The 23,686-nt window shown below is 37.9% G+C and overlaps 1 protein-coding gene across 3 annotated transcripts in view; it reads right to left on the bottom strand.

Annotated features, from left to right (window-relative positions):
- The window catches only part of ptbp2b (polypyrimidine tract binding protein 2b), a 70,243-nt gene extending 47,817 nt beyond the window's left edge, over positions 1–22,426 (bottom strand). For 2 of the 3 annotated variants that reach the window (XM_073062738.1, XM_073062739.1), the window contains exons 1-3: positions 22,329–22,426; positions 20,905–20,935; positions 2,076–2,148 (exon numbers count right to left, since the gene is read on the bottom strand). In XM_073062738.1, the coding sequence (XP_072918839.1) occupies positions 2,076–2,148; positions 20,905–20,935; positions 22,329–22,336 (112 nt within the window). In that variant the 5' untranslated portion in view covers positions 22,337–22,426. The remainder of the gene's footprint in view (positions 1–2,075; positions 2,149–20,904; positions 20,936–22,328) is intronic. The other variant, XM_073062740.1, reaches the window with a different exon arrangement.
- Positions 22,427–23,686: the final 1,260 nt, after the last annotated feature.

Genomic DNA, 23,686 nt, shown 5'->3' with positions numbered 1-23,686 from the left:
AAGACAACGAACCACAATGGAGTTGTAGAAAAAAAATTGGCAAGTACACACATGTGCACACAACTGCCCACACAAGGCTTCATGGTCATGGTAGTCTTTCTCGGGGTAAACACACGAATAAAGCAGGCTTCTTTTTTTCATAAAAGCGAAAATCCTCTTTGGTTAGCGAAAACAGGTACTTATGCAGGTCTTTTGTAACAGCGAACTGTCATAAAGCGAACGTTCAAAAAATGGGGCCCACCTGTATTCAGTTTGCTTACATTCCTTTGAGCCTCTCTACATTCTCTTCTGTATTTACACCTACCCAGTTCAGTATCATTAGCAAATTTGTAAATATGGCATCTGCAACCCTCAGCCTGACATATATTATGAAATGTTTGGGCCCTGAGCACCAAACTCTGTGGTTTCCATCAGTCTCAGCCTGTCAATCTTCAGATGATCCATTTATAGCCATTGTTCGATTTCTGTCTGATAATCGCTTTTCCACCCATTTCCATTCCATATGCTTTATTCTTCTTCACTAGTCTGTAGTGGAACCTTACTGAAAGACTCACACAAACCCAATGCATTACAGCCAGTTCACCCCTTATCTGCTCCACTAGTCATATTCAACAATTCCAGCATATTAAACAAACATGATTTTCCTTTCATAACTCCCATGTTGACTCTATTAAGCAACTTGTCTAATTGCTTTGCCATTTTATTACTTTCTACTCTATAAACTTTCCTGTATTTGTAGAGAATCTACATTGCACTGGTGTCTTCCTTTTACGTACCTACCTATTCGAGTTTCCCTTGTTTGGGTTTAAAACCCTAGTTTTGTATAATTATTGCAGCACAATTTCATTCAGCCCATACATTATATTGAAACCTATGATAACCATATTACCCATTACAACTACTTCTAATTTCATGATTTATGCCACAGAGAGGCCTATAACAAGTCCTACCAATGTTTCTGCCCTGTACTATTTATTATCTCAACTCAAATTGATTCTAGTTCTACATCATAATCTGTCAAGATAACTTTTCATCACTGAATTGATCTCAAACCTGTTTGATAATACTGTAACAGTTATCATTGCTTCTCGCCCTTCCTGTGTGGCATATGTCCAACCATGTTTTGACACACTGCAGCTATGTTTCCACAATATCAGCTAGATTGCTACTATTCATCTCTATTTCTAATTTATCATGTTGCAAAAGCATTCAGATGCAATTAAAGATACCTTTAACTTATATTTTCTTACATGTTGACCCCCCCCTACATTGCTTGACTTTCTTTATGCCATCTATTTACTTTGCAGAATTAGATTGAAGGCTCAGTGTACAGGAAATTTTGTTTCTAAAAGCCACTGGAAACCCAATTTACACATCATGATGTAGAACTCGAATCAATTTGTATCAAGAATAGGCAAGGTCAGAAAACTTTAATAGGAGCTATTTCTATGCAACCAAATAGTAGTTGTAAGGTGCAGCATAAATCAGGAAATTAGAGATGGTTATGATGGGAGTAACATGGTAATCAATGCAATGATTACAGCAGAATACATACTTAATCATAAGTAGCTAATCTTAGTTGCACAAGTTTAGAAAACCAGACTCAAAATTAAGGTCATTATCTGTCTTTACACAGCCTCAAAGTCTCAGTGAAGGTAATAACAAATTGACCACCCATGAGATCAGCAATGGAGAAGCACACAAATCTAGATTGGGAAAAAAAAATCAGAAAATATAATTTTCATATTTCTGACTACTCCCCAACAAGGATAGGGAGCTTAAAGTATTTTTTCCTGAGAAAATCAATTCTGCAATTATACTCCCTTCTTTCAAATCAAACACATTAGCATCATTCAGTATAAACAATCTCATTTAAGATATTTTAAATTTTACCACACACTGGAATAATATCCAAACAAGCCACTGTACACAAGACTTGAAGGGATGTGCATCAATCTGTGGCATGTACTTAATATAATGCATACTTAAACTTATGGCTTAAATTGTAATTCAACATAGGAACATTAAAGCATGTAACAGTTAAGAACATTGTTGTAAAATGAAAGAAAGCTTACCAGTAACTACCACACTGCTCATTGTAGAGTTTGGACTGCTGAGAATGGTGCCAGAAAGTTCGTCAGATCCTCTCTGTGAATAAATGGTTTAAAAAAAAAATCACAATTTCATTACAATGTTGAATTTTATGAACAGATTATCTAAATCAGCTAATGCAGGCTACTATAATTGATATACTCCCTTATAATACTGAAGTCTGCTGATGTCAACCAAAAACAATACCACAGAACAAGACCAAATTAATTCAACCATAATTTCTCAAGTTCTGCCATCAGTTAGGACTGAATTACACAAAAAGGCAAGGTTGAAAATTAGAAGAATTTTCAAATCAAGGCATAGCTTAATTGGGAGTCAATGTGACTCATTGAGTGCAGGGAGGGGGAGGTGGGCAGTCAAATGAAACAGAGCAAATCAGGACAAGGGCTCTGTTTAGAAGGATTTCACGTTGTCAAGAGACCAAAATGAGAAATTACGTAAGAGTGCACCGGGAAATTCTAAGGATGAAACGAATATCATAAATTTCTGCAGGCATAAGTAAATGCAATCAAACAACATTATAGAAATCAGAAACCTTAAGTGACACAAACATGCAGTCCACAGCTCACCTTGAGATCACGTATTCTGTGACTTAATACAGAAGCTGGTTTGGCTTCTGGCAGGAAGAATGGGATGTTCAAAGTGTCTCAATAGTTGGTTTAGTACTCCCAATTGTTAGCCAAAGGGAACTCAGCAGATGTCAAACAAACAATCTGGTGGTACATTTTATTTTTTAAAGGCCTAACCAATTTATTACTGTAATAGACTGCAGCAACAAAATATCAGGTAAAAAGATGCTGACTGGACAAGTTAAACAACTATCCAGATGTCCAAAGCTCGATGACACAATGACAATTAATCTGGTAAGACACAGAGCAGTCAGCAACGGTAATTCAGCTTTTATGTGTAGTCATTTTACATCTGGATTAAACCTCATACATGTAAAAGAAAATATCCACACTTTTGCTTCACTGGCAAATAAATCCCCAATCAACAGCCTGAAAATACCAATTAAGCTCCATGGCAATATACAGAAGAAATCAAAGGAAATCCAAAAATGAAGCATGAAAAAAACAAGCAACAGACAAAGGTAATTTAGTCCCAATACTGTCAGTTATATTTTCATTATTTTGTCAAAGGTCTTGTTCAATTACAGTACAATTAGTAATGCTGTCCACATGCTTTCAGCAAAACAAGTTTTTAAAAATTGCTTCCCATATAAGAATGGATGAGGATTTTCAGTTCAAAAGCTCAGGCTTGTTAACATGGGAAAAATATTCAGGATTCAGGGCAATTGCAGGAAACATTTGTACCAATTAGTTTGAGAGCCTGTATTCCACAATTTCTATCATAGCCCACATAGCTCAAATTTATCTCTACACTTTGTACCCATATCAAAAGCACTTGATTTGGAACAAACAATCTGGGATAGTAAATAAAACCTGCAAAAGGACACATGCCACATAAAAGAACAACCTTGGGTTTCAAAGTAAATGATAGGAGGTCACAAATACAATCCACTTAGTACTAAAAAAGTGAGAGCTGAATAAGAGCTGAACCAATAATGTTGAGTATGAAATTATGATTTCACATTAAAAACGTCACCTACCATCCTTCAAGGAAAGAATCTCTAACCATGTGCGACACCAGATCACCAACATGTCTTGTGAATTAGCCTACCAAATGGGGTTGGCAATAAATGCCAGCCTTACAAGACATATCCACATGTAGGAAGCAAATAAAAATTCTGTTTGTAGCAAATAACCACTGCTCATCTCATTAAGCTTTTGAATACACAGATCTTCCACTCCCAAATATTGTGAAGGAGCTGTAGCCTCTGTGACTCACTCCCTGATTCACTCTTCTATTTCCAATATAATTCCCTATGTAATAGCTATCTTTTCGCCTTTTCCCACCATGGAGTCCCAAAGAGCCTTTCCAGCTTACAAAGAAATTCACTGACATTTCTTCCAAAATGGTAGGTTGCACCTGGCATTTAAGACTAAGTACAGATTGAGTGATCATTGTGCAAGAAGAACTTTGAGCATCTGGTTACATGCAATTTTTATTCTCCACTTCCACTCTGAGCACCAACTTTGGCCCAAATTGGTCAACACAAGTTCCAGGAATATATTGCCTTCCACCTGGGCACTTCGTATCCCTCAAAACTTAACGTTGAATTAAACAATTTTAGGTATCTTTTCCCCTCTTCACAGATGGGCTTATACCCTTCTGTTTCACTTTGTATCTGATCTGCCTCTGTTAACTTTCTTTCAAATAGTTATCTCTTCAAACTCTTGGAAATCTCATAAGATCTTATTATCTGTTTGAATACAGGTCTCCTCAATTAATGAAAAGATAATGTTCCTAAAGAATCCTTTCTATGCAAAATAAGTCTGAGGTAGTCTATTATTTCCTATAGAAAAAGTTGTCAGGTAAGCATTCTAGTCAACAGCAGTCAAAAAATACAAAATATTAAAAGATAGATTTTAATTACATAAGCATACTTTTAGGATGCATGGGAGTTGCACAGGTTTCTACAGTTTGGTGAGAGTTGGACAAAATTTACAATACTGTACAAAAATCTTAGACACGTAAAAGAAATTCTGTAAAGTGAAAATGCTTTCAAAAATAATGAAGTGAAAAGTTTCTAAATATCAAAAAATTTACTATAAAGAATAGTTTAAATAATCAAAATCAATATATGGTTTGACTACTCTTTGCCTTTAAAACAGCAGCAATTCTCTTAGATGTGTTGTCTTGCAGTTCTCTAAGAAAATTAGCTGGTAGGTTGGCCAAGTATCTTGGAGAACTTGACACAGTTCTTTTGCAGAGCTTGGTTGTCTAGTTTGCTTGTGTCTCTCCAGGTAGCCCCAGACAGCTTTGATGTTGTTGAGATCAAAGCTCTGTGGAGGCCATGCCATCCGTTGCAGGACTCGTTCTTCTTTCTGCTGAAGATAGTTCTTTATGACCTTGGCTGTGTGTTTGGGGCCATTGTCCTACTACAGAATGAAATTGGCACTTCATTAGCCTTTCTGATGGTATTGCGTGATGGTTGAGAATCTGCTTGTACTTCTCAACATTGAGGATTTCATTATTTCTGACCAAACCACCAACTCAGAAATGCAGCTCCAAACCTGCATAGAACCTCTGCTATGCTTTACTGTTGACTGCAGACACTCATCCAAGGTGACAAACTGCCACCTGTTTGAGCCAAAATTTTCAAATTTTACATCAGTCCAGAACCCTTCTGTCATTGTTCAGCACTCCAGTCCTTATGTTTTTGTGTGTAGAGTCCCTAGGTTTTATTTCCACTTTGGAGCAATGGCTTTTTGGCAGCAACACTTCTGGCAAGACTTCTCCAGACTGTAGAGTGGTGTACTTGTGTTCCTGTGGTTTCTGAGTTCAGAGCTGAGAGCAATGCCGGACCTCTTGCAATTTGGAAAGGCCATCATTTAATTTATCTCGTCTACTGAACTCAGTTTCTGTGCTGATCACTGCAGTTCTGAACCTCAACCGTGCCAGTTGCTTTGTGCTTCACAAGAGCTTAGACGTCACATCTTGAAACTCTTGTCTGACACAAAATTTCTGATTAAGAGACACTTTGCTGATGGAGGATGACTACCTCGTGTCTTGCTAATATGCTCACTCTTGCCATGGTGTAAGAATTGATTATTTCAAGGTTAAACTGTCACATCTGTCATACCTTCACCAAGTTTGATTGCCCTTCACCAAGTTTGATTGTCCTTCACCCAGTTTGATTCCTTCTACACCTATTTCTGTTTCAGTTAATCAGTTTAGCTCATTCAGCTCATGTTCATTTGCATCTTTTTGTTATCTTAGTTTAATCATGCACTGGGCTATATGCCTAAAAAGTAATCAAGTTTTATTTGAAAGCTGGTCTATTACTTAGTATGCAACTTTCTTTGATGAAGTACAAAAGTTCTCTGGAACATTTTAGTTTGTTTTAGAAAACTAATGTTTGGAAATCTAAAATTTACTATTTTCTACTAACACTAATGCAGTAGACAAAAAAAAATTTAAAACAAAATTTATATAAAAAATTCAGTGCCTGAAACTTTTGCACAGTATTGTATATTGTAGAAGAGACAAGTAGACCAGTTGAACAATATGGCAGTTGGTTTTGGTTTGGACTTGTAGGATAGTGAGGTGATAATGCAAATTATATTTGCAAAAACAAGCTAGCTCCAATCAATGGCAAACATTTCAGCTGGCAACTTTTGTCTAATAGATATAGATGCTCAGTCTTAGCAACGTGCAGCTAACAGGGGGCAACATAGAAGACAGCACTGCAGAGAAATAGGCACTTAAGCTCATAACATCGATACCTAATGTAATGCCAATTTAAACTGCACATCTGCCTGCATATGGACTATATCCCTCAATTCTCTGCTCGTTCAGGAGTCTGTCTAAATGCCTCATAAATATTGCTATCACATTTGTTTAAACCGCTTCCGAGGCAGCCTGCTCCAGGCACCTATCACTCTGCAAAAAAACTTGCCATGTAAATCCCTTTAAAATATTCTCCTTCTAATCTTAAAGCTATACCCTCTAGTATTTTAGATTTCCACCCTGAGGGAAAAGAAAGTGCCAATCACCCTACTCAAGCCTCTAATCATTGTATATAATTCTATCAGGTCAACTTCAAACTCCGATGTCCCAGAGAATACGATCCAGTCCAGCACACTCTATAAGAAATATTCTATAATCTAGACAACATCCTGGTGAACCTCTTCTATACCGTTCACAAAGCCTCCACGTCTTTCCTGTAATGTGGCAACCAGAACTGCACGAGTACTTCAAATATGGCCTAAATGTAGTTTTATACAACTACCCAACTTAAACACGCTAACCAATGAAACCAAGCATGTTAGTTGGCCTCTTTACCACCTAACTACATAGTGTTGCACTTTCAGGAGCAATAGACTTGCACCTCAAGACCATTTTGTATATCAATGCTTTTAAGGGACCTATCATTTACCAAATTATTTACTTAAAATTGACTTCCCAAAGTGAAACACTTCACACTTGATTAAACTCCTTGGGTCATTTCCACATTTTCAATTGGTCTATCTCCTGTTTCATCTTTTGACAACCCACCTCACTACCTGCAACCCTATTGCCTTTGTGTCATCTTCAAACCTAATGAGCCACCTTACAGTTTCCCCCAAAACATACATATACATATATCAAAAAAAAAGTAACGTCATAGCACCAGTTCTTGTGGAAGGTCAGAATAACACCTCACCCATCTACTGTCAGGTCAATTTTGAAACCAACAACACAAGAATCTATGGATCTCATATTACCTTAATCTTCTGGACCATGAGAGGAGATGGGAAAGGTGGGGCAAAATGGGCTTGCAGATCATCCTAGCTACCTCCTCAAAGAAAAATTCAAATAAGTTTGTAAGACATGACCTTTCCTGCACAAAGCTATGCTAATCCAATTCCTCAATAGACATTGAGCCCTTGAACACTAACTCACTTTTTTGATATATATTAAAGTCGGTCCTCCTTATTCACGGATTCAACCAACCGGATCAGGAAAACCCAGAAGTTCTCTCTCCAGCACTCATTGTTTGAGCATGTACAGACCATTTTTTCTTGTCATTATTCCCTAAACAATACAGTATAACAACTATTTACATAGCATTTACATTGTATTAGGTATTATAAGTAATCTAGAAATGACTTAAAAGTACAGGCAGTCCCCGGGTTATGAATGAGTTCCATTCCTGAGTCCATCTTTAAGTCAGATCAGGTCCATCTGGTATTATTTAGCGTCAGTTAGTCAAACATTTTTCTTAGTATATAGTACATATTTTACCTTTCTATGCATATAAAACACTTAAGAAACATACATATTTCAATAATTAAACCATTGCGTTACTTAGTAATAATTGTAGCTTTCATCGGGGCAGGGCCTTTCACATGCTCCATTAAAATCGTTCCAATCGTTGACCAACTGCAGTCTAATGCTTTTCTAATGACCGATGGCGTTTCACCCCTTTCTGATCGCTTTACTAGTTTCACCTTATTTTCAATCGTGATTATTTTCGTGAACCAGAAACATGGCGGATTCAGAGCTCCACCGCCGGGTCCTAACATCCACCACACTGAGTCATGTTAAATAAAGTCTGGGGTTCCACTGGGTCCTAAAGACCACAGCACTGAACCAGGTTAAATAAGGAACTTGAGCATCCACAGTTTTTTGGTATCCGCCGGGGGGGGTCTTGGAACCAATCCCCCGCGGATAAGGAGGGCCGACTGTATTTTCTAATCTATGAGTAATGGTTGAAAGTGGCATCACAGGTAGATAGGGTCATAAAGAAAGCTTTTGGCACTTAGCCTTCATTAATCAATGCATGGAGTACAGAAGATGGAATGTTATGTTGAAGTTGTATAAGAAGTTGGTGAGGCCTAAGTTGGGGTATTATGTGCAGTTTTGGTCACCTACCTACAGGAAAGATGTAAATAAGGTTGCAAGAGTACAGAGAAAATTCACAAGGATGTTACTGGGTCTGGAGGGTCTGACTCATAAAGCAAGGTTCAATAGGTTAGAACTGTATTCTTTAAAACACAGAAGATTGAGAGGGGAGTTGATAGAGGTATAAAAAATTATTAGGGGCTTAGATAAGGTAAATGCAAGCAAGCTATTTCCACTGAGGTTGGTTGGGACTACAAAAGGAGGTCATGTCTTAAGGGTGAAAGGTGAGAAGTTTAAGAATTTCTTCACTCTGAGGGTCATGAGAGTATGGAGTGAGCAGCTCAGTTTCAACATTTAAAGTAGCTTGGATAGGTACATGGATAGTGGGCAAATGGAGAGCAATGGCCCCAGTGCAGCTCAATGGGAGTAGGCTGTTTAAATGGTTTTGGTATGGACTAAATGGGCCGAAGGGCCTGTTTCTGTGTTGTACTTCACTATGATTCTATTTAGTATTAGCAGTAACATTAGTATTTGATCAAGTGTAGTAGTGATGTCATGGACTGTATCCTGATGACAGAAGAGGAGGTGCTAGGTGACTAGAGGCAAATTAAGGTGGATAGTGTTAAACAAGCTGCCCCAAGGACCTTATGGGAGGCTCATACAGAAAATGCAAAGGCCCTGCCAGAGATATTTAAAATGTTCTTAGCCACAGGTGAGGTGCTTCAGCTGGAAGTTAGCCAATGTTATTCACTTGTTCAAATAAGGCTCTAAGAATTAGCTGGGAAATTATAGGGCAGTGCGCCTGAATTTAGTCGTGGATAAATTACTACAGTGTGTTCTAAGTACCTGGATAGATAGAGCCTGATTAGAGATAGTCAACATAGCTTTTAGTGTGGTAGGTCACATCAAACCAAGCTCATAGGTTTTCATGACAGTTACCATGAAGGCTGATAACAGTAGACGTTGTTTACATGGACTTTTACAAGGCCTTTGACAAAGTCCCACAAGGGAAGCTTGTCCAGAAGGTTAAATCACTTGGCATTCAAGATGAAAAAATCAACACTGGCTTAGTAGAAGCCAGACAATGGGAGTAGATGAGTGTCTCTGACTGGAAGCCTGCAACAAGTGATGTGCTGAGTCCATTGTTGTTTATTTTGAATTAGATAATAATTTGGGAGACTAAATTAGCAAATTTGCGATGACACCAAGATTGGCAGGTGCAGTGGACAGTGAGGCAGGCTATCGAAACTTGCAGTCGGAAAAATGGGCTGAAAAATCGCAGATGGAATTTCATAGGAAGACAAACCAAGGTAATACTTACACTTTGAATTGTAGGGCTCTGAGGTATGTGATAAAATACAAATCCGTAATTCCTTGAAAGTGGCACCTTAGGTAGATAGGGTCATAGAGTAAGCTCTTATCATGATGACCTTCATAAAACATCTTACTCAATGTCAACAAGACCAAGGAGCTGATTATTGACTTGAGGAGGAAACCAGAGATTCAAGATCCAGTCCTCATTGAGGGATCAGAGGTGGAGAGGGTCAGTAACTTTAAATTCATCGGTGTTCTGAGCCCAGCACGCAAATGCAATTACGAAGAAAATACGGCAGCACCCTACTTCCTTGGGTATTTGCGACAATTCAGTATGACATCTAAAGCTTTGACAAACTTATATAGATGAATGGTGGAGAGTATACTGACTGGCTGCATTACAGCCTGGTATGGAAACACCAATGCCCTTGAATGGAAAATCTTACAAAAAGTAGTAAATATGGCCCAGTTCATCGCGTGTAAAATCATCCCCACTACTGAGCATATCTACACAAAGCATTGTCACAGGAAGGCAGCATCCATCAAGGACCCCCACCACCTAGGTCATGCTCTCTTCTCACTGCTGCCATCAGGAAGGTAGTATAAGAGCCTCAGGACTCACATCACCTGGTTCAAGAACAGTTATTCCCCCTCAACCATCAGAACCAGAGGGGAGAACTTCACTCGCTTCATCACTAAACGGTTCCCACACCCAATACTTATTGCTTATGTATTATTAAGGTTTTTTCCTCTCTCTTTTTGTATTTGCAGTTTGTTGTTTTTTTGACCACCCTGCTGATGCAGTCTTTTTTTTTAAATTTTATTTAATTGCATTTTTAAATGATTACAAGTGTAGAAAAAAATGTGTCCCTTCCCCCCTCCCCTTAACCCCTCCCCCCTAACTTCCCTATATTGATTCTATTATGCTTATTCAATTTATTGACTATACCCAAAATGAATCTCAAGGTTGTATACAGTGACATGCATATACTTTGATAATAAATTTACTTTAAACTTTAAAATCAGAGCACTGAGTATTGGAGTTGGGATGTTATGTTGAAGTTGTATAAGACATTGGTGAGGCGAAGCTTACAATATTGTGTACAGTTCTAGTCACCTAGCTGCAGGAGATATCAATTAGCTTGAAGGAATGGAGAGAAAAATTTACAAGGAGGTTGCTGGGACTTGAGGATCTGAGCTATAAGGAAAGGTGAATAGGTTAAGACTTTATTCCCTGGAGCACTGAAGAATGAGGGAAGATTTTAAAGGTGTACAAAATTATGAGAGGCATAGATAGGGTACAGGCTTTTGACTCCCTCAGGTTGGGTGAGACTAGAACTAGAACTCAAAGGTTTAAGGAAAATGGTGAAATATTTAAGAGGAATCTTAGTGGAAGCTTCTTCACTCAGAGGGTGGTTCAACTGTAGAATGAACTGCCAGACAGGTCATAGATGCAGGTTCAAATGCAAGATTTAAGAAAAATTTGGATAGGATATGTGGATGAGAGGGGCCTGATGGGATATAGTCTGCGTGCAAGTTCATGGAACTAGGCAGAAGTTGAAGTCCACATGGACTCAATGGGTTGAAAAGGCCCGTTTTTAATGCTGTGGTACTCTATGACACTACAACCATTCTTCTCACCATTTGTTGAAGCAGACATCTTCATTAAAGAGCAAATCAAATTAAATGAAACATTTCATTATTACAAAAATATGTTAAGCAAATGTTCCCTAACAAGAGGAGACCTGTACTTCCCAATGATCTGCAGGGCCACATTTTGCTTTTATCTCTATAGGGCCCTCTCATGCATTTTTTGATTTTCATTAAAAGATTAAAATTGATTTATAAAACACTAAGAAGAATACTCAACTCAAATTATGGAAAAGGCTACATTGTGCAAAAGGTTTACTAACATCACTATAAAGGAGTTACTGATCTATTGCACATCAGTGCATACAAGAAAAGCTCATGCTATTTTTGAAAAGAACTAGGCTGTATAACAAATCAAGGCTGCACAGTTATGTATCATCAGGACAATTTAAAAGGATAAATCCAGAAACAAATATTCTTGGATGATGAAAATCAAGAACAGAAGCAGAAAATACTGGAAACATTCAGCATGAGAAGTAACTTCTGTGCAGAAATGCAGTTAACAATGCAGTGATTTTCTCTCAGAAATGAGAACAGTTAGGAATCGATGTTTGTAAATTACAAGGGACAAGGGTGGTGGGGTACAGAGATAAGAAATAGGAAGACCTGTGATATACTGAAAGCCTGGAGATAAAAACTTAAACATAATCATGTTTAATATCACTGGCATATGTCATGAATTTTATTGTTCAGCAGCAGCAGTAAATTACAATAAAAATAAACACATGAAATCTGAAATATAGCCACTGTCACACCTTCTTTGTAATTGCATAAATATGTTGGGCCTGAGCTAGATCCTTAGAGATGTTAACATCCAGGAACTTGAAACTGCTCACCCTTTCCACTGCTGAACCCTCAATGAGGACTGGAGTGAGTTCCCTCAACTTCCCCTTTCTGAAGTCCCCAATCAATACCTTGGTCTTACCAATGCTGACTCAACCAACTGATCTATCTCACTCCTTTACACCTCCTCAACACCATCTGAAATTCTGCAAACGATAGTTATTGCAATTTGAGTAGTGCCACCACTCAGTCATGGATGTAGGGAGAGTAGAGCAATGGGCTAAGCACACATCCTTGTGGTTCGCAGTACTGTCAATGAGGAGGGAATGTTACGATCCACTGACTGTGGGAAAATCCATTGAGGAAGTCAAGAATCCAATTGCAGACAGAGGTGCAGAGGCCCAGGTTTTGGAGCTTGTTGATAGAATTGATGGTATGTGTTAAACATTGAGTTATAATCAATAAACAGCAGCCTGATGTAGGTAGTGCTATTGTCCAGGTGATCCAAGGCCTAGTGGAAAGCCAGTGAGAGTTGCATCAGCTGTTAACTTATTGTGGCGATAGGTATATTGCAGCAGGCTCCAGTCCTTGCTTAGGCAGGAGTTGATTATGGCTATGACAAACATCCAAAGCATTTCATCAATAGTAGATATGAGTGCAACTGGGTGATAGTTGCTGAGACAGCTCACACTGCTCTTCTTTGGCATTGATATGATTGTCACCCTTTTGAAGCAGGTGGAAACCTCCGCCTACAGCAGCAAGAGACTGAAGATGTCCTTGACACTCTTGCTGGCACAATTTTTCAGTGCCCTACCAGCTACACCACCAGAATCTCATTCCTTGTGAGGGTTCACCCTCTTGAAAGATGTTCTGACATCGGCCTCCGAGACAGAGATCACAGCGTCACCAGATGCTGCACATGTAGTTTTAGACTCCTTTTCAAAGCATGCATAAAAGTGTTGAGCTCATCTGGAAGTGAAGCATTGCAGCCATTCATGATGTTTATGTTTTTTCTTACAGGAAGCAATGGGCTGCAAATACTGCATCCGATTCCATCGGAATTTGTTTGTCTCGCTCTTAAAATAGTTTTCTGTAGGTCATACGTGGATATCTTGTTAAGTTCTGGATCACTGGTCTTGAATGTGACAGATCTAGCCCTCAGCAGACTCCAAATTTCTTGATTCATCCACAGCTTTTGGTTTGCATATGTCTGGTATGTTCTCAAAGGCACACACTCATTCACACAGGTCTTGATGAAGTTAGTGACAATTGTGGCACATTCATTTAAATCTGAAGACAGATTCCTGAATATTGTCCAGTTCACCAATTCAAAGCAGTCTGTAGGTGCTCCTCTGCCTCCATTGACTCTACCTTCTTGATAAATAATAAGTGGTTGCAGTAATGGTTTTAACAGGTGTCAAAGAGCTAACTGGGAGATCTATATGGAATCTGAAATACTAAAGAGAGGGAGAAAACCTGAAATTGGAGACAATGGACTCAAATGACTGATTACATGAAATGGTTCAAATTAATGCTGAGCCCCAAACACTGCAATGTGCTAAGTTGCCAGATGAGTAACTGTGCCTTTTGCTTGAACAAAAGAGCTTTTTTGTAAATTGTAGGTGAACTATAGAGGTCAAAATTAGAATAGGATGGAAAATTAAAATGACATGACATGGAGGGTCAATATCACCTTCTAACTATGCTGCAAGATTGACCTAGAGCTACCAGTTCATGTCAAAAGACAATAATCTGAAATGTTAAATGTCTCCCTCCATAAAGGCTGCCTGACCTACAAAATATTCACAGTAGTTACAACATTGTATTTCAAAACAAAACACACTATCTTAATTCGTGGGAATATGCAAAGTAAAAGCTAAGTTACTTTCAGTTATAAAAGTAAAATCCAAGTGAAAATCTAAGCACCTTGAAGAGGTTCCGCAAACTGGATAACCAAATGCCAATATTTCACTGAAATCAGACATGAAACACTTCAATAAAAACATTATCTGACTTGAAAATCCTTTATTAAAATTTCCATTTGTTTAATCCCATAATAAAATTATAAAGAAAATGTAGTTTTAAAATATAGACTTTAGCATTACGATAAAAAGATGGTGCAGTAAGACATTTAACTAAATGTTCAATTGTAGCTTTGTAATGGTCAGTAAAGAGGAAACCAAAACATGAAAGATGTTGAAGATAATTATCTACACACTGGAGCTGGAAAATAAAAATTTCCAGAGCTGAACTTTGATCCAAGTTTAAAAAAATAAAATCTTCAGACAAAAATCAATTTTCGTTTACTACCATGTAGGCATGGACTTATCAACCCTTATGAATGATGCTCCCTAATCATTGCAGAATACACCTCAAAAAAACAAGAATGCATTTTCAAATAAATGTTGCATTAATCATCATTCTTGCCAAATGAGAAGCACGACAGCATTTCATTAATATAGTAGCACACCTTTAAATTCTCAACTTAAACCCATTATTTTAATATTCCAACCTTAGTCATCTAAAGCTTCATTTCATTGCATAGGCACAACATAAAAGTGAAAATGGAACTGGAAAGCTTAACTGAGTATACAAAGAAAATTTAAGTTAAAAATACAGGAATTTCAAGAAACCACATCCGACAATCTAATAAATGCTTTATGTCACAATGCCTTAATCTATTTATTTCAGAACAAAACTATATCCTTTACAAATTAGATATTGATATTACTTTGTCAATTTCTTAGTATTTTGATTAATAAGAAGCTCCAATTGTGTTGTCTTGATAACACATTTATGCATTCCTCAAATGTCTTTTCTTCCCAATGTTCTACAATGCTCAATTTCGTTGATTACATGGTGCACAGCTAGTCAAGAAAATGTTAATATACTGCTTGGACATGACTGACTGTCCTTTCCTCTTCCATACCCTGGATACTCATTGTAACCACACAGATTCCAAGTTCCTTGCCCTTAGTCTAAAGGCAGTAAGGCCAACAACAGTATCTAAACCAAACTTATAAGTTCAGAATATCATGATAAAGATTTTTTAAAAACAATGAGTCATCATAGTGCTACTGTTTTCTCATCCTGTCACAGCAATGCTATTTTTCTAATTAATGTTTTGGGGTAGCATTAATTATCCTGTATGTTAAACGCACAATATTCAATATAGTATCCCACAAATAGCTTAATTCAATAGCCTGAGGAAAACTGTCTTTCTTTTAACACTAGAATATAGCTGAGAATGAACTAGACAAGTAAAGTAATTGGATTCACTTTCTGGAAAAAGCCCATACAAAGATTAGACTTGAAAAGTTATGCACAATCATCCAAAGAGCATACTGTTGTGTTTCAAAGAATTATCCAAAACAATCTGCTTTGACATCAATATAAAACAACGCTCTTATGATCAGCACCTAGGTAAACAAACTTGGTGAAAAATCTTGACATTTCAGAACATATTCTATGTAAATAAAGAAGCAAAATCTGCAGTGAAGTGAACCTGAAATGAAGCACTGTTATTTCCAAGCAGATAATTAATCACCTGCTTTCAAATACTACCTTTCATATCTTCAGAATATTCCTCAACATTGCATGGATTATGACTTCATTTTTAAATTTAGTGATTTTCATACAAATAGCAATGTTATGACTGATTTATTTAAGAAGCAAATCTAATTGAGATTGACACGAACCAGTATATTGAAAGAAAAGCTCTTTTAATGTAAAACTAGTACCAATTCAATTAATAGGAAGGAGCTTTTGCACTAGGCAATACCTGAATACCCCATCTAAAATACCAACACCATAGTACAGCACTGAAATCGTGCTCTCCCCCCTTCCCACCAGCTTAGAAGTCATACAAATGTCAAAGGAGATGAGATCTACCCTATGCAATTTGAGAAATTAATCCATGAGAATTTAAAATTCTCTGTAAAAGCTAGGAATAAAAGGAAATAATTATATATTTAAGGCTTGTACTATTGAATACCAAAAATAAATACTAAATCACAAAAGCACATTTGAAGAACTGAAAAGATCTGCAAATTGCTCACAATATTCTACACAGATATAATAAATTCTTAAAATTAAAGAAAAACACAGTGGTAAATTTATCACATTTTAATCCTGAAAATTAAACCACAAACTATCCAAATAAAATAAGGAATCTTTCAATGTGTTAGACAACATTATCAATGTGTTATTCACTATGCCAAATTCCCCTGCATATTGACTAGCATCATTCTACTGCAACCCAACTGGAATCAAAGTTTGGTCTCATTCCCACTAACTGATCAAGTAGGAAGAAAAAATTATGGAGCATTGAAGAGTGTTTACCATTTTGTTCTCACACAGCTCTAACTTTACTCCAATATGGTAAGTAAGGTAGCTTAGATTTGTGCACAAAAACAAATGGTTCTCATAGTTTTGCTTGTTGGCAACACAATATGCTGCAGCACAACAGAACAAGATAAAGTACAGAATCAGATATTAATTACATTCTTGGAATTCTAAATTTCACTGAGAGGCCACAATGCAAATAACCCCAAGATCATTTGTTTCTATATTTAAAAAATCAATATCAATTATTTATTTCGTAAATTCACAGATCTAAACATTTGGCTGAGAGACTTAGGCAGGTGTTTTACTTTCACATGTAATCTTAAAATTGCCCCAATTTTGCCTTTGACAACACAGTTTTATCTTGTCACCATCTTTTTAAGGATTCTTAGCAACGTGGAGGAACAGAGAGATTGTGGGATACACATCCATAGATCCCTTGAAGTTCAAGAGCCATGAAATAATGTTGCAGCCCTAGGAAACTATGGTCAGACTACACCTGCACTACTGTATTCAGTTCTGGTCACCTCATTATAGGAAGAACTTACCCTCTTTAGAGAGGGTGCAGAGGAGACTTACCAGGATGCTGCCTGGACTGGAGGGCATGTTTTATGAAAATAAGTTAAGCAAGCTAGGGCTTTTCTCTTTGGAGAGAAGAATGAGAGGAGATTCAGAGATGTACAAAATGATAAGAGGCATAGAGGGGATAGCCAGAGACTTTCCCAGGGTGGAAATGGCTAATAAAAGGGGCATAGTTTTAGGGTGATTGGAGTGAAGTCAGAGCTAAGTTCTTTACAGAGAATGGTAGGTGCATGGAATGCCTTATCAGGGTGGTCATAGAGGCTGAAACATTAGAGGTATTTAAGAAACTCTTAGATAGGCACATGGATGATCAAAACATTGTGTTACTTAGGAGGAAGGGTTAGATTGATCTTACAGTAGGTTAAAAGGCTGGTACAACCTTTAAATCATGGGTCAAAGGACCTGTCTGAGCTATAATGTTCAATAATCTAAGTTTTGACTACAATACTTGGTAGATCTCCAGGGTTTATCCAAGGCACATACTATATTTTGAAGTCTAAGTCACAAATAAATTTACTTATACAGGTTTCCCCCGTAATCCGGAAGTAGAGCGTTCCTATGAAACTGTTTGTAATCCGAAATGTCGTAAAGCGAAGAAACAATTACCATTAAATTTTTTTTTACTTTTTTTATTGAGTTTTCAAATGATTACAGAAAGAAAAAAATATATACCCTTCCCCCCTCCCCCCTAACATCCCTATAGAGAAAAAGAAAAAAAAGAAAGAAAGAGTGCCTGGGTATCGGAAGATCCCCACATGCTCCACGGAGTTCGTAATAACTTTAGTATATATATTTATTTCTTTCCCCAAATAACCAATTATTTTATCTTCGGAGCACCTATATATTTAATCCTGTCTTTTGTAAATAAGGGCGCCAAATTTTCAAAAATGTTTCATATTTATCTCTTAAATTCTAAGTAATTTTTTCAAGTGGAATACAGCTGGAAATATCATTCTTCCAACGATCTATACTTAAGTATGAATCCGATTTCCAAGTAACTGCAATAGCCTTTTTGGCTACTGCCAGTGCAATTTTTATGAATTCTTTCTGATATTTATTCAATTTGGGTTTCAATTTGATCCCTTCAATATCGCCTAATAAAAATAATATTGGATTATGTGGAAGTTGTGTTCCAATAAAACTCTTAAATTTGTCCAAAAAGGTTGAATTTTAGAACAAGACCAAGTAAAATGTAAAAAAGTACCGATTTCTTGGTTACATCGGAAACTCTGATCAGATAAATTTGGATTTTATTTATTTATTTTTTGTGGTGTAATATATAATTGATGTAAAAAATTATATTGCACTAATCTTAACCGGACATTTATTGTATTTGTCATACTATCAAGACATAGTCTTGACCAATTTGTTTCTTCAATTTTAATATTCAAGTCACTTTCCCATTTTTGTCTTGACTTATGGATTCCTTGTTTAATTGCCTGTTTTTGAATCAAGCTATACATACAAGAAATAAATTTTTTAGTTTTTCCTTTTTGAATTAAAGTTTCTATTTCATTAGATTTCGGCAAATAACATTGTTTGACCTAACTTTTCTCTTAAATAAGCCCCTAATTGGAAGTAACAAAAAAGAGTGTTGTTTGATACTTTATATTGCATCTTTTTTTGAGAAAGATAGACCGACATGGATTAGAATAGAACTAGATAAAATAGGAGAAAACACACCAGAAGATTTTATATATAAATGGAAATCTAAATGGATACGGGAAAAGAAAGAATCTCCTATATTAAAACATCTGATTGACTTATGGAATAAGATAAATGTTGATGATGAGACAAAGAAATCTTTATTAGCAAAGAGATCTTTAATTCAAAATAGACTTATTCCTTTTACAATGGATAATCAACTTTTATATAATTGGTTTCAAAAAGGGATTAGATATATAGGGGATTGTTTTGAAGGAGGTATATTAATGTCATTTGATCAATTAAAGAATTACCATTAATTTATATGGGAAAATTTTTTTGAGCGTTCCCAGACCCAAAAACCTACCAAATCAAAGCAAATAACACATAAAACCTAAAATAACACTAACATATAGTAAAAGCAGGAATGATATAATAAATTTACACCTTACATAAAGTAGAAATACTGTAGGTACAGTGTAGTTTCACTTATCAAACTCAGGAAAGCAGCGAACCAAAATTGATTTGGAGAAAAAAAATCGGCACGTACATGCATACGTACGTATATGTGTATGTACATACATGCATGCACAAACAATTGCCCCCACAAGGCTTCACGGTCATTGTAGTCTTTCTTGGGGTAAACACACGTATAAAGTGGGCATTTTATTTTCGTAAAAGCAAAAATCCTCCTTGGTTAGCAAAAACAGGTACTAATGTAAGTCTTTCATAACAGCGAGTTGTCGTAAATCGAACGTTCGAAAAGCAGGGGCCACATGTATCTACTTTATTGCTCCATCTATTTGCAAGTCACTTCTTTGCGCCCATTATCACATATATTTCCATTTTTTGAGTATTGTATGAAATGGAAACAAGATTTTTATAATAATGCTTTAAAGTAGCATTAGAAATGGATAAAGTAAGGCTTTTTGATACAAAGTTCTATATTGTATTCAGTCACACTACTCCCTCAAAGCTGACTGCAATTTTAAAAGGATAATTAGCCAGAGTAGAAGGGTTGCTGAGCCATGATCTCTGAAACTGACAAAAACTGAGAATGCTGGTTAAAAGTTTTGTGGGACATGGCTTCACTGATGAAGAATAAAAAAACAAAGGAATTTGAAACCTTTCTTAAACAGGCAACTATGGGAAATCTATAAGGTCATCAAGGCCTTGAAGAGGGTGATAAGATTCACTGGTTTTACAGGATATAGGACCATTGTTAATATTAACCAAATGTTGAAAGATTTGATAAGTGATCAGAAGTTTTGAAAGCTTTTACTGGAGGAAACAGCACAACTGATCAAACTGGCAATGCATACAAGAACCAAAATTTAAAGTGAAAAATAATCTAAGGAAACTAATCTAATAATCTCAAGGATTTCTGTTTCAAAAAGTGTTGATGCCTTGGGAAAGAGGCGAATTGGCAGGTTCTTATTTAATAAACTGGGACAATCATTATAATTCAGATTCAAATCACATTTATTAACAAAAATGTATAAATTATACTCCTTGAAACTCACAAGCAGTCGCAAAGAAAGGAACTCAAGTAACCCAATTAAATTATTCCATATATCCTCTTATTATAAATGTAACAAAATAATTGTGGCTAATAATACATTAAATTGGACATGATATACAATGCATCTAGAATAGATATTAATTTGAATTGCATGTTCAAATGGTTTCATATTTGTATGTCCACAGCTCAAGCAAAAATATTAAGTTCATGCACTTAAACACAAAGCTTACTGTAAAAGTAAGCTTATATTGACTAATATTAAATTAGTCAATGTAAGCACTCTGATTTAACAGAACAATGCATTGTTTTAACATCTTAACTGACCCAAAACTGCAGAGCAGTGAACTTGAAGGTTGAGTACCTCATGGCCACTACAGCTGAGCTAGTCTAAATGCGAATGTGCGCATACTCAATGTACGCAACAGAACTAGCAAGCCAACTTGGTTTTCTATCATTTTTCTTCTTGTGATGAGAGTAAGGAAAACAAAATCAGCCACACCTACCTTTATGCCAACTGCAACATCAGTGAGAATGCTACAAAAAAAAGATAAGAAAGCTATCATCTAAAGTACTTGAACTTGTTGCCACCACATAAATCACCAGCTGCAACAACTATATGGTTCATTTAAACAGGCATGACATGAATTTTCAACATGCTACCTTTGCTAAACACAAACTTTGTCTTAATACCACCGCTGATGTGACTGCATTTATCTGTCTGGCATTCTTCACATACCTCATTATAGTACTTTATTTTACAGTGCTACAAAGAGAAGCAGTAAAGGAACAAGTCATAGAGAAGCAAAACTTTATTTGGACATAGAAAAAGGATTCTTAGGGGTAGAAGAGAGCCAGAGCAGCAAGCGACTGGGCAGGTTGGGTGAAAATAATATCCAGCCACGGCAGATAGAATAATGGTTTGAGAAGAGGTACAGAGACAGCAAGTGTATTTGAGGCCGTGGGGGAGGGGGGGGGAGAGGAGGGATGTGAGACGGGACGTGGGGGGGAGGGGTGGAAACAGAGATGAGCCAAGGATGGGATGTGAGGGAGGGAGGGGAGATGGGGATGTGGGGGAGGCAGGGCGGTGGGGGGGGACAGGATAGGACGAGGGGTTGGGTCAGGGGAGCCATGGAACAGGGGGTGGGGGTCGGGACGGGTGAGGGAGGCAAGGAGTTGGGATGGGGGGCGGAGACAGGACAGGGCAGAGTGGGGAGGGGACGGTGTGATGGAAGGGGTCAGGGCAGTGATGGAAGGAGAAGAGGGGGTAGTGATGGGCAGAAAAAGGGAGGGGGTGGGGGAGTGGAGGGATGGAAGCAGGGATGGAGGAATGGGTGGGGTGCAGGGGAGGGGAGTGACGGGGATGAGGGGGAGTGACAGGAGGGAGGGGGACTGGGGTGAGGAGGAGGGGTGAAGGAGGAAGGGAGGGAGCGGAGCAGGGATGGAAGGAAGGAAATAACGGAGCAGGGATGGAAGGAAGGAAGGAAATAACGGAGCAGGGATGGAAAGAAGGAAGGAGCGGAGTAGGGAGAGAGGGAGTGGGGAGGGAGGAATGGAATGAGGGATTGATCAGAAAGGATGTGCAAGGCCTCCCCGAATTTTGTGGTATAAACCCAGACTCAACAACGACACACAGCACCCAAAAGCCACATGCCTCTTCAACTATCAAGAATTAATTTGAACCGTCCGAGGAAGCCGAATCTTGCTCCTCGTGGAAACAGCCCGGACGAGCCCCAGTGGGCTGTATTATAACAGCTCCCATCTACCGCTAGTCTTTAGGACGCCACGACGTGTATTGGAAAACGCTTCGCATCGCATCCTGCCTCAGTATTTACTTCAGTCGGAACGCATGACTCTAGATCAACCCGCGACTTCGCCTTCCTATTTTCATGCAATCATTTCCCTGCCTTTTTTTTTTAAGTAGGCTTACCCGTCCATTGCCGAATTAACAAAGATTTGTGAGCGAACTGCCGCCGTTAGGGAACACACAAAATGGCGCCGCGTGTCGTTGGCCGTCCTTCCCCTCCCCCTTCGACACGCTCGTTCCGGCTCGGGATCCTCCGGAAATGGCCGAGCGCAGCCGAACCGCCGACAGCTTGTCAAAGCCGAAAAATCTGGAGGACCCGAAGCTCTGTTGTTGGGAGTGAGTTGTTACACCCCCAGGTCCGTAAATCCGTGCATTACTACAAAGAAATAATTTAAAAGCAAGATGTTCTCATTCAGGCCTGCAACCTTGATTCCTATCCTTCACTTTTATTTAACGGAAATAATCTGGTCATTTAAGAAAATCAGAAATAAAAAAAAGACATTTCTGCCTGAATCAGTTTGCCCTTTTCCCGGACAAAGCAAGGATTGAGTTCGTCGGACCTTCCACATCCACATTCAATAGATCATCCTTCCTAATCCCTGCCAACTCCAACAAGATTTCATTGCCTGACATATTACCTTCTTTTTGAAAGGGCACCTCCCATTGTGACTCCTTGGTCTGCTCTTCCCTCATCACCAAAAGGTACTGTCATGGGAAGATGCCATACATAGCGCCTGCCTTTTCACCCCCTTCCCACCATCACGAGACACAAGCAATGATTCCATCTGAAGTAATGATTCACTTGTACTTCATCTGGTGTACTACTTTCTATGTTCATAATTTGTTCTTCTCCACACAGGAGGAACCATAAATGTAGATGGTTTGTTTGCTGAGCACCAGCATTTTTCTGCTGGGGTAATCTTGAGTGTCCTCTTGTCTGTCACTTTAATTCAGCATCCCATTGCCATGCTCACCTTTCAGGTGATGATCTGGTCGTCAATTTAGCTTTTCTTTCGTTTTATTTAATTGCGGAGAAAATGAGCCAAAATCCATAGAGAAATGTAAGGATGAAGTCCCGGTTCACTAGAACTTTAAGGTCTCAGATCTATTCACTGCACCACCAGAGGTACCCCAGACATCTCACATCAGGGCTGGGAGAGGATCAAAGGGCTCTCTAACATATAGCGGGGACATTTACCAGAAGCACTGTCTACACAGGGCCCTTAGTATTATTAAGGATCCCACCCATCCAACCAGCATCCTCTTTGACTTTCTACCATCAGGCAGCAGACTCCAATGCTTAAAGACAAGAGTGGTCAGGATGGAAAGCAACTTTTTCCCTCAGGCCATTAGGCTTCTGAACTCTCTGCTGCATCACATACAAAGTGTCACCAGTTAATCTGTTTCTATATCTGACAATATTTAATTCATGCACTTTCCTTTGTTTATAGATTTTATCCTTATGTTCATGCATTATTGTA

This window comes from Hemitrygon akajei, chromosome 12, assembly GCF_048418815.1.
Source record: "Hemitrygon akajei chromosome 12, sHemAka1.3, whole genome shotgun sequence".
In the NCBI taxonomy this organism is placed as follows: Eukaryota; Metazoa; Chordata; class Chondrichthyes; order Myliobatiformes; family Dasyatidae; genus Hemitrygon; species Hemitrygon akajei.
The sequence above is the reverse complement of the archived record's forward strand: the minus strand, read 5'-3'. Positions and strand labels throughout refer to the sequence as shown.